General features: G+C 33.5%; 1 protein-coding gene across 4 annotated transcripts in view; it reads left to right on the top strand.

Annotated features, from left to right (window-relative positions):
* The window catches only part of LNPK (lunapark, ER junction formation factor), a 63,401-nt gene that overhangs the window by 15,036 nt on the left and 35,774 nt on the right, over nt 1-12,591 (top strand). For all 4 annotated transcript variants that reach the window (XM_045559016.1, XM_045559017.1, XM_045559018.1 and 1 more), the window contains one exon: nt 6,960-7,018. In XM_045559016.1, coding sequence (XP_045414972.1) covers nt 6,960-7,018 — 59 coding nt within the window. The remainder of the gene's footprint in view (nt 1-6,959; nt 7,019-12,591) is intronic.

Raw genomic sequence — 12,591 nt, forward strand, 5'->3', positions numbered from 1 at the left:
TCTTATAGAAGGTAGCTTTTGACTACTTTTAAAATTAAATAGTAGTTAATCTTTTAGGTTTTTTGTTTCTTCCAAGGTTAGTTTTGTTAAAAATTATATATATAATATATATTCTATATATAAAATTACCCATTCTGTAGTTTTAAAGTGTATTTGCATAAGTATAATAGTAGTAGTCATCTTCTCATGATTTAAAAAATTTTCTTTCTATTTATGATTATTGCTTCCTTACTGTTTATTTTGTGTTTCTATATGTTTCTTTTTTCTTTGTTTTTATTAGCTGTTTACATATCCTTTTCCTCCAAAGAATCACCTTTAAAAAAATTGTTGCTTTTTATTCTCTTATTCTTTTCCTTAGGCTTGTTTTATTCTTGTAACTTAAATTGGATGTTTAATTCATTTATTTTTATTCTTATTTATTAACACAATATACTGTACATGTATTTGGAACTGACATTTTCTGATCACTGCTTTAATTTTATGCCACAGATCTTAATATGTGGTGATTTAATTTGTTTTTTTTCAAGATATGATATTTTTTTGAGGGGGTTGTAATATAGGAGTTATTTTCAGGTGCCAAGTGTATGTTTCTATGTTTTTGTCTTAGTTACTGTTTCTAGTTTGATTGCATTACTTTCAGAGAATGTTGTTAAATAATATGTCTACTTTGAATTTATTGAGTTTTTTTTTTTTGGATGGTATGCTATTTGGCCAGTGTTATAAGTGTTTAATGAACACTTGAAGATGTATTCTCTTTTTTCAGGTACACAGAGTTCAATGTTATCAATGAGAACTACCTTATTATACTATATAGATCTTCTGTATCCTAATGTATTTCTACTTTTCCCCATATTTCTTTTAGTTTTGCTCTTTGATGCATAGATATTTCTGTTATATTTTCATTGTAAATCTTATTTTTTGGTTTGTTTTTTTTTTTGAGACAGAGTCTTGCTCTGTTGCTCCAGCCAGAGTGCAGTGGCCTCATCATAGCTCACTGCAGCCTCAAACTCCTGGGCTCAAGTGATCCTCCTGCTTCAGCCTCCCCAGTAGCTGGGACTATAGGTGCATGCCACCATGCCTGGCTAATTTTTTCTATCTTTTTTTTGCTTTTTGTAGAGATAGGGTCTCGCTCTTGCTCAGGTTGCTCTTGAACTCCTAAGCTCAAGCGATCCTCCTGCCTTGGCCTCCCAGAGTGCTAGGATTACAGGTGTGAGCCACTGCACTCGGCTGTAAACACATCTTTTTAAAAGAACTTTTAATTTTGAAAACATTATAGATTCACAGGAAGTTACAAAAAAAAGGTATAAGCAGGTACTGTGTCGCCTCACTCAGCCTTCCCTAATGATAGCATGACTATACTGTAGTACCACCTTATCCACTGTTTTTCTTTTTGTGGTTTTGGTTGCCTGTGATCAACAGCAGTCTGAAAATATTAGTCTTTTGGTAAAGAGAGAAATTAGATTCATATAACTTTTAATATAGTATATTGTTATAATTGTTCTGTTTTATTGTTATTGTTAATCTCTTACAGTGCCTAACTTATAAATTAAATTTCTACCTATATATATAGGTGTGTATATATAAGAAAAAACATAGTATATGTAGTTCCAGTTCCAGGCATCCAATGGGGGTCTTGGAACCGACTGCCAGTGGATAAGGGAGGACTACTGTAGTAAATTACCACAACCAGGGACTTGACATTGGTTCAATCCACAGAGCCTATTCAGATTGCACCAGTTTTGTATACATTTATTTGTGTGTATGTTATGCAATTTTATCACATGTGTAGCTTTTTGTAACCACCCCACAATTAAAATCCAGAACTGTGCTATCACCATAAGGCTCTTTTTTGCTACCCCTTTATAGCAATACCCCTCTTCCTCCACTTGCCCTTGCCATCCACTAATCTGTTTTCCATCTCTATAATTTTTTCAAAGAATGTTATAAAATGGAATCACATAGTATATAGCCTTTTTAAATTGGCTTTTTTCACTCAGTATATTGTTGAGATCCATCCAAGTTGTTCAGTGTATCATTTGTTTCTTCCTTTTTCTTATTGAGTGGTAAGTGATATGAGTGATAAGTCATTTCTTATCATGATTTTAATAATGTGCCACAGTTTGTTCACTTGCTGAAAGGACATTTGGGTTGTTTCCAGTTTTTGGCTATTACAAATAAGGCTAAAATGAACATTTGTGTACAGGTTTTTATATGACATAAGTTTTTATTTTTCTGCGGTATATGCCCAAGAGTGGAAATGCCTGGGTATATGGTAAGTACATGTTTAGTTTTGTGAGAAATTGCTAAACTCTTTTTTAAAGTCTGTACCATTTTACGTTTCCACTAGATACATATGAGTGATTTGGTTTCTCTGCATCCTTGCCAGCATTTGGTGTTATCACTATTTTCTGTTTTGACTCCCTGATAGTGATACTTCATTGTGGTTTTAATTTGTATTTTCCTAATGGCTAGTGATGTTTCATGTGTTTATTTACCATTTATGTATCTTTTTCAGTGAAATATCTGTTAATGTCTTTTGTCCAATTTTATGGTTGGATTATTAGTTTTTTGCTGTTGAGCATGTGTGTGTGTGTGTGTGTGTGTGTGTGTGTGTATGTTTAAAAAAAAATTCACTTGCCCAGGCTGGACTTTAACTCCTAAGCTCAATTGATCATCCTGCCTCAGCCTCCCTGAGTAGCTGTGACTATAGGCATGTGCCAGTATACCTGGCTACCGCAGAGTTTTGAGAATTCTTTATATATTCTAGATATAAGTTCTTTGTTGGATATATGGTTTACAAATATTTTTTCCTGGTCTTTAGCTTGTCTTTTCATTCTCTTAATACAGGATTTTGCAGAGCAAAAGTTTTTAATTTTGATGAGGTCCAAGTTATCAATTTTTCCCTTTATCAATTATGTTTTTCTTGTCAAGTATGAAAACCCCTTACCTAGCTATAGGTCATGAAGGTTTTCTTTCATTTCTTCTTCCTATGCCTTTAAACAGAACATTTTACATTTAAGTTCATCATTCATTTTGTGTTAATTTTTGTATTTTCATATCAGGTGAGGTTGAGGTTAAGGTTTTAATTTTATTTTTTTGTTGTTTTGTTTTGCCTTGTTTTGCCTGTGGATGCCTAGTTGCTCCAGCAACATTTGTTGGAAAGGAATCACATCCTTTTTTAACTCTATAAAGTGACCTTTTTCTAGTTTAAAGCTTTTTTTTTTTTTAATTCAGCTTTTTAGGTATTAGGATCACAGCGCTTATTTTATCTGCATTTGATTGGTATACCTTTGCCCATTGTTTTGTTTTCAGTCTTAAAAAACACTTAGTTTTAGATGTATCAGTTTACATTATAGAGTTGGATTTTGTTTCATGATCCAATCTGAAAGTCTTTTTTCTTTTCCTCTAGTAAGTTTAGTTCATTTATATTTAGTAATATGAAAGAAATTGGTCCAAGTTTTGAAGCATAATTTTATATTTTGCTTTTTATAATTAATAAAAACCTTTTTCTATGTGGTATGTTAACTTTACTTTGGGCCAATGATTTGTAGATTTATGTGGGTATAAACGTATGTCTTCCTATGTTCCAGGCTAACTAGAGTTTTCCTTATGATTCAAGATTTCATGAATTTGTTTAGCTTTTATCTTTCTCTAGCCAGTGGAGTTAGGCAACTATATTTTTTCATAATACAAAACTTCTTTTCTCCCCCCCCTTGCCATAGAAACAGGATCCTCTTTATAAATAGGGTATTTCTGAATGATTTCTTTTTAATGTCTGCCTTCTCTTTCCTTATTGCAACCAAACTAAGGAATTTCTGCCTGTAGTTGTGCATCTTGTTCTTACTGTTAACAAACGTGGGTTTTAGGCTTTATACTTGGAACAGTTTACTTTGTTACCTCCTTGTGAGAAATACAGTTTTCTTTTTCTGCTTCCACTATATTGAGCTTTCCCCTCTGTGATCTCTGTTGATTTTGAGAGCCCTTGCACATATTTTGATGGTTGGATTTTAGCTATATCTCTGTTTTACCAGAGAAGAGTTTGCATTTTTGTTTTTGTTTTCTTTGTTGTTTGGATGATTTTTAAGAACAGAAGGGGGAAATAGAGATTATGCCACTTTTTAAACTAGAAGTTAGTAATAATATCTTTAATATCTTCACAAAACAGGTTGCTACATTTTAATAAATTATATTTAATTATTAGGATAGCAAAACCTTTGTTGGGATAACTAGCACATAAGTTTCCTGAAGTACTTTAGTTCTTTCTCTAAATTTTATTTTAAAAATATGAAAGAATTTAATTTAGCTCTAAAGAATAACAAATTCTGTATGTTCTACCTTTTCAATTCTTGAAGACTTAACACATGGAAATGTGTATTTATTGTTTGATAGCTCATTTTCCCCAGGAGTAGTTCTGATAAAAACCAATAGTTTATTGTCCACAAAGGGAGATCTAGTGAGTTTTATTTTGAAGAGAGTAAATTTCAATTGTAGTTTTTATACTTTGAAAATTATATATACTTTTTAAAAAGCATTGACTCAAGAAAATTTACTAATTTCCTATACTATCATTAGTGACTTTTTTCTAGAAAGAAAAGACTTTCAGACTGTATCATGAAATAAAACCCAACACTATAATGTAAACTAACATATTTAAAACTAAGTGTTTTTTAAGGTTGAAAATAAAACAATGGGCAAAGGCAAATAAAATAAGAGTTGTGATCTTAATACTCCAAAGACTGAATTAAAAAAAAAAAGCTTTAAAACTAGAAAAAGCTCACTATACTAATTTCCCACACTAGAATTCTAGCCAGTATCTCTGCAATACTTTCTCTCTTGTTCCCTATTTTCTTTCTTTGTAGTCTCTCACTAAAACTTCTCTCTCAGCTTGTTACTATTTCAGTGGGTTTGCAGTGGAAAAATATTATAGGCTTTTTCTACTATAGTAGGATCCTTAAAGGGTTATGGATACTATGCTTAACTTTCCTCTCTCCTTACCTCCCTACCCTTGTTAAGGACAATGCTCAGTGTCTTTTTTACTGTGAGGTAATTGTGCAAGTACCATGTAGGAATCTAGTGCTACTTATTTTGATGTTTTCATATCATAAAAATAAATTATCATGATATAAAAAATGTGTATTATCTATTGCTGTGTAACAAATTACCCCCAGAACTTAGTAGCTTAAAACAACAAATGTTTATTATGTCTCACAGCTCCTGAGGGGCAGGAATGCTGGGAGCAGCTTAGCTGGGTAGTTCTGGCTTAAGGTCTTTTGTTCTTATATAATTACAGTTAAGCTATTGGCTGGGGCTACAGTCATCTCAAGCCTTAACTAAATCCACACAATTACTGCAGATAAAATCATTGTAGAATCTTTACTCCTTCTGCTGTTACTCAATCTCCAGTTCATGGCTAGACACTTTATTTCTTTTTGCCACCATCAACAATGGCTTTTGCAACCCTCCTGACTTTCTTCATTGTGTTCTAATATTCCTTTTGCTGTTTCCTTGAGGTCTTTTTCTGTTCATGTAGGCTGTTTCTTGCAAGTCAGTATTTGGCTTCATTTTTTTTTTTGTATAATCTGAGGAACTGTAAATCATGCCAAAGCCAATTGTCTTGCCACCACCAAAATGGGTTCTGAATCCAAATACAAAGATGATATCTGGTGTGGTCTTGTATATTTTGGCTAATTTTTCCCTAACCTACTTCTAAGGTCACACATGCTAACTACTAATAGTAGTTAGCAGGCATCAGTTCTTTGTTGAGTGTTTGCCACATACCTCTGTTCCTCACCACATGGGCCTTTCCATAGATTTTCCTTACTGTTCTGATGTCATGACAGCTGGCTGCTTTCAGAGCAAGTAATCTGAGAGACAGAGAGAGAGAGAAAGGCAGCAAGTGAAAGAGGAGGCCCAAAATGGAAGCTGCAGTCTTTTATAACTTAATCTTGAAGTGACATACTATGACTTCTGCCATATGCTGTTGGTCACACAGACCAACACTGGTGAGAGGGGACTATACAGTGGTATGAATACCAGGAGACAGGGATCACTGGTGACTGCCTTGCAGATTGAGTCCCCAGAATGGTAATGCCATATTTTAGAGTGAAGAATTAATTTTCATACCTATATTCTGAACTTATATCCTGATATGTATTTCTTTTATAAAATGATTAATAATGTTTGTATACTTACTTCTGCCATGCTGTATGGAGAAAGAGATATTTTGCTATTTTTACATTGAATTTAAGAAATGACTTTGACAAGTTTGTGATTAGGGTCATTCTTTGAATTTCTTTTAATACTTTTCATACCATTTGATGTCTTAATGCAAGGCCTAAAGAATTATCCTTGTAAAATCTTTGGGAGGAGGTATGTAGCTAAGTTTACTTAGCAAGTATTTATTTAAAGGTAAGGTTTTTTGTCCCCCCCCCCATAATTTATTCTACTGAGTAGAGAAGATCTCTATAATATTAAATAATAGGGAAGGAGTAGCAACTTATGTTGGTTGGTATAATGCTCTAACATTTATAAAAGCAAACTATGCTTTTCCCTTAATGTATAAGAATAGAAAAGATAAATTTTTGGAGTTGATGCTTACTTAGTAAGAAGGGATTCTATAATATTGTTCTCAATCTTTTGGAGGATTCATAGACTCCCTTCAGATTGATGAAAGCAGTCTTTTCTCTAGAGGAATGAACTTTCGTACACAAAGACAATTTTACAATTTAAGGGGACGCTCAGAAGGTCATGGATTTGATGTTGAGAATTCCTCTTTTCAAAGCACAGGTAGACTTCTGATGTTTTCTGACAGAAGTATTTTTTGGTTTTCGATATATAAAAGGAAGCAATGTACCTAACTCTAATTGGAAAAACATAATATATTTGCTTTCATTTTATATGGCTTCTAATTCACTCATCCTAATGATGGTTTTTGTTTCTGAATTTTGCTTCCCCTTTAGCATCTGGAGCATAAGAACAGTACTTATTTTCTTCTTTTCCAAGAGAACAGAAAGAAATAGTAAGTTTAATTTCCAAGTTTTTATAAATATTAAAGAAAACTATCTTATAGTATGTTGGTTTATAAGGCAGGTTGTAAAATATATTGAAATGACAATGTGGTTAAATAGTGAAGAGTTGTTTATTGTAAAACATAAGAAAGGTTTTGAATGATCAAAATGGTTCTATTTTTAATTTGTGTTATTTCCATCTTTTTCAGTTAGAATTTTTCTTACACAAAACAAACATTTCTTTAAATCAAGAGAAATTATATTTGTTAAACTAATCCTTATAGAAAACTTGTTTTATTATAGAGTAGAATACAATTACACATCTTTTGATTTGTTCCATTAATTGCATCACTCTCTTTAACCTCACAGCCCATTGGCCCCTTGTTTTTATTGAAAATTTTGATAAAATCTCCTTCTGTATTTGTTTAATTTTTGTACAAGTTTTAAAGGTTTTCAGGTCTTAAAACTATGAATTATAACTAACCAGACATATACACATTTCATTTTAAATAAATTTTACGTATAACTTGTTTTTTCTTGTTTTAATTTTTTTATTATTGAAAATTTCAAATATATACAGAAGTAGACTAAATAGCCTAATGAACCTTCCTGTATCTCTTACCCAACCTAAACAATTACCAGCTCATGGTCAGTCTTGTTTCATTTTTACCACCTCCCACTTTTTCACCCCCTGTATTATTTTGAAATATATGCCAGATATATCTGTCTATAATATACATTTTCATACCTAGAAAAGAATTTTTAATATCATAAAGTAACAAATATAAAAATACTAAATTTTCAGTTATCTCATAAATATCATTTGTTTTAAAAAATAATTTGTTTGACTCAGGATCCAAATAAAGTTTGTATAAATATATGACTTTCAAATTGCCCTCCTTACTCACGATCACTCTTTTCTTCTGCTGAGTTTAGGCCCTATGCTCTAACCCAGTGACCATTTGCTTGACTCCTTTGCCCCTTCTTCCCATCCTACTTAATCTGGCAACGCCTACCCTGTTTAACACATTGACTGCCATGTGAGTTGTATTTAATTTAGGCTAGTTTTGAGCCTGGGGCCTCGTGAAGCAAAACCCTGCATTGGTTCATGAAAATCTTACTTGTTGATGTTCTTATTGTTACAATTAGTATTGACAATTTAATTCTAAAAATGTGGATTGCGTTACATATAACTCACAAACAGGCCGGGCGAGGTGGCTCATGCCTGTAATCCTACCACTCTGGGAGGCCAAGGCGGGAGGATCGCTCAAGGTCAGGAGTTCGAGACTAGCCTGAGCAAGAGGGAGACCCCGTCTCTGCTAAAAATAGAAAGAAATTATCTGGACAACTAAAATATACATATAGAAAAAATTAGCTGGGCATGTTGGCACATGCCTGTAGTCCCAGCTACTCGGAAGGCTGAGGCAGGAGGATCCCTTGAGCCCAGGAGTTTGAGGTTGCTGTGAGCTAGGCTGACACCATGGCACTCTAGCCTGGGCAACAGAGCGAGACTCTGTCTCAAAAAAAAAAAAAACTCACGAACAGAAAACAATAAAAAATAACAAATTAGAAAGGATCATTTTGTTTAATAAAACTCTGTGGCTCTAGGGCAAAAAATTTTTTTTCTAGTGTGGCAGTCAACGTGTTAAATACAATTATATGCTTGACCTGTGGCTGGCAAAACATTATTTTAGTTAAATACATTTATATGCTTAATTTTACCAGAACAACTAAATTTGTTAGAAGAAAATCCATAAAACATGCTGACCAGACTTATTTTAAATCTATGATTGCAGATATCAAATGAACATTCAGTACGGCTGTATGGTCCTATTATAGTTCCTTAGTAAATTTACTTTTTTTTTCTGTTTGAGAGCATTGTTTGATATTGTATTTCTCCTCATATCACTAATACCTACCTGCCCAACAAAAACCAAAAATCAAATCTTACCAAACCAACCAACAATTAAGTATTAATAAAAAAAAAAGCCACAAACAAGCAAAACTCCACAAAATCTGCCATCTACATGGCCACTCTTAACTGATAGTCTCACTTTATACATAAAATGGATGTAAACAGATGAGAGCTACCTCTACCACCAAATCCATCATCCCTCAGTATCTGCAGGGGACTGGTTCCAGGACCTCTAAGGATACCAAAATATGAAGATGCTCAAGTCCTGTATATAAAGTGGCATAGTATTTGCATCTAACCTATGCATATCCTGCAGTATATTTTAAATCATCTCTAGATTACTTATAATCCCTATTATAATATAAATGCTATGTAAATAGTGGCTATACTGTATTGTTTTAAAATTTGTATTATTTTTTATTGTTGTATTGTTATTCGTTTTTCTGAATATTTTTGATCCGTGGTTGGTTGAATCTGCAGATGTAGAACTCTCCCGTATGGAAGGGCTGGCTGTGTATCAATAAAGTATTGTACTCAGTATGTTCTCATCATTCATTGTATTCTGGAAGACTAGCCTTGATCTCATCTATGGCCATCCTTATTTATGCTCTGAATTCTAAATACTCTGGCTATCTCAAGAACTTTGTTCTTATGGCTATCTTTTGCAGTTATCTTCCCTTTTGCATCATCTGTTTCTATTGGATTATTCCTATTGGCATATAATCCTGCCTCAGTAAACCATCTGGGGGGGACCAATCCTGACCCCATCTTCCTTTTAAGTTACCACTCGTTTCTCTTTCCTCTTCAAAATAAAATTTCTTAAAAAACTGTCTATAGTTAGTATCTCTTTTTTCCCCCACCTATTCCTTATCAAACTACTTTGTTTGATTTTTGTTTCCACTACTTTTTACTGTAGTTGCTCATTTCAGGGTCACCAGTGATCAGTGTCTTGTCAAAGCCAGTAGTCAGTTCTCTTTTTTTATCCAGCTTGATTTCTTAATAGCCTTTGAATGAATTCAGTTATTTGCTCTTTTTCTTGAGACATTTTTATATTTAAGCTTCTTTGACAGCACTTCACTGGTCGTTTCTTTTTAGTTTTGTTTGCATATACTTCCTCTACTAGAAGTTTGTCCATGGCTTTCTCTTTTTGATAATTTGTTTAGGTCTATGCTGCATAATCAAATCTTCTGTGATGAAGAAAATAATCTGTATCTACTGTCCAATATGGTATTTGCTAGCCATTTGTGGCTACTGAGCACTTGAAATGTGACTAGTGCAACTGAAGAACTGGATTTTAACTTTTATTTAATATTAATTAGTTTAAATTTAAATAGCCCCATGTAGCCAGTGTCTACTGTATTGGACAGTATATCTCTAGGTGATTTTATCTATTCCCACAGATTTAAATATTGTGTATTTGTTAGTGTTTCCCAAATCTAAATCTCCAGCCAAGACTCTTCCCTTCAGCTACAGGCTTGTATACCTGTGTAATTGACATTTCCACTTGGGAGTTTAGTAGGCATCTCATACTTAACATGGCTAAAATAGAATTATTATTGCTTTTCCCCTTTACCCCTACTCCCTCATATCTGCTCCTCCCCGTGTCTTCCCCATTTCTATAAATAGTTAATCCTATACAACTAATTTTTAAGACTTGTATTAGGGTTCTCCAGAGAAACAGAAATAGGAGATATTATTATTATTTTTATTATTATTATTAGGAATTGGCCCATGTAGTTATGGAGGCTGAGAAGTCCCAAAACATACAGTCAGCAAGCTGGAGACCCAGGAGAGCTAATGGTTTAGTTCCAATCTGAATCTGAAGGCCTGAGAACAAGCAGAGCCAACAGTGTAAGTTCTAGTCTGAAATCTGACAGGTTCAAGACCCAGAAAGAGCCGATGTTTCAGTTTGAGTCTGAAGGCAGGAAGAGATGGATGTCCTAGCTCAAGGCAGGCAGGCATGGGGAGTTTCCTCTTACTTGAAGGGAGATTAACCTTCTTAACCAATCAACTGATTGAAGGCTACCTTACTAGGGAGAGCAATCTGCTTTACTTAGTCTACTGATTCAAATGTTAATCTCACACCAAAACACCTTCACAGAGTGTTTGACCCAGAATAATTTTTGATCAAGTATCTGGACACCCTGTGGCCCAGTCAAGTTAACACATAAAGTTAACCATCACAGACCAAAAACCTGGGAGCCATTTTTGATTTTCCTTTCATATTCATCCATTTTACGAGCAAGTCATATCATCTTTACTTCCAGAATTATCTTGAGTCTGACCAGTTCTCATCTTCTTTACTACTACCGTTCTAATTCAGGTCATTGTCATCTCTTGCTTTATAACTGCACTGGCATCCTAACCCATGTATTTTTAAGGCATAAATCAGATCTTATGTGTCTTTTGCTTGAAATTCTCTAATGGCTTCCCATTGCAGCCAGAATGAAATCTGAATTCTTACCCTGACTTCTGGCTTATGCTTATTTCTCTGACTTCATCTTCTTCCGCCCTCCTTTTTTTCACTTTTGCTCCAGCCACACCACTGGCCATATTTACATCCTGCAAACAAGTTCTTTAAACCTCAGTTTCCTAATTTATAAAATGGGAACAGAAATATTTGTTTTGGTAGGACTCTTACAGGTATTAAATGTAACTATGTGAAAACATATAAAAATTGCAAAGTGTTATACAAATGTGAGCTGATGGTACTGATTCTTGTTTTCCAATCCTTATTCTTTCATTTTGCTTGCTTAAATAAATTAGGACCCAGTACAATATTCACTAGAAGTGGGAATAGCAGATATCCTTGTCTAGTTCCTGATTTCAGTGGAAAAGCTTGCTGTGGTTTTTAAAAATATTAACACTTTATCAGATTAGGGAAATTAAGCCTATGGTATTGTTTTCAGTGATATTTACTAAGATGGCAGATGGTGGGAGGATAAGAAGTTTATGACAAATATGCTCTCTGATGTCAAGGAATAACAAAATAGTAGAAGATGTAAGAAGTCTTATTTCAGAGTCCTCTGGAACACTTCTTTAAGAAAATCAAATGTATGAATATTTCAATTTATAGGCAGATCTGGATGTGGTTATTATATAAAGGGATTTTTTGCTTTAAATTTGTTAGAGGTCCTTTTTATTTTTAAAATTTTACTAATTGATTTGAATAGGCATTGTATATACATTCAAAGTAGACTTTATAAAAGATTGTCTTTTAGTCTTATACTTTTTAAAGCATAAAAGTATTTTTTTAAAGCCTGAAGCTATTGGTGTTTTCCTTGCTTTTTATTCATTATTACTTTTAGCTCTTCTGTTTTGCAAGTTGGACCCAGTATAAATTAAAGCAGGGGTTGGTAAACTACAGCCTGTGAGCAAGTGTTGCCCACTGCTTTGCACAGCTCATGGTCTAAGAATGGCTTTTACATTTTTTAATTATTGAAATAATTAAAAAGAATAATATTTTGTGACATGTAAAATTTATATGAAATTTAAATTTGAATTTTTATTGAAACACAACCATGCCCGTATTTGTTGTCTTCAGCTGCTTTCATTCTACAGTGGCAGAATTGAGTAGTTGTGACAGACTGTATGTGATGCTCTTCTCAGTTCAGACTCTTGTTAGACAAATCACATCTCATCACTTCAGACTGTTGCACGACCAATCAC

Source organism: Lemur catta, chromosome 8 (genome assembly GCF_020740605.2).
Source record: "Lemur catta isolate mLemCat1 chromosome 8, mLemCat1.pri, whole genome shotgun sequence".
Taxonomy (NCBI): Eukaryota; Metazoa; Chordata; class Mammalia; order Primates; family Lemuridae; genus Lemur; species Lemur catta.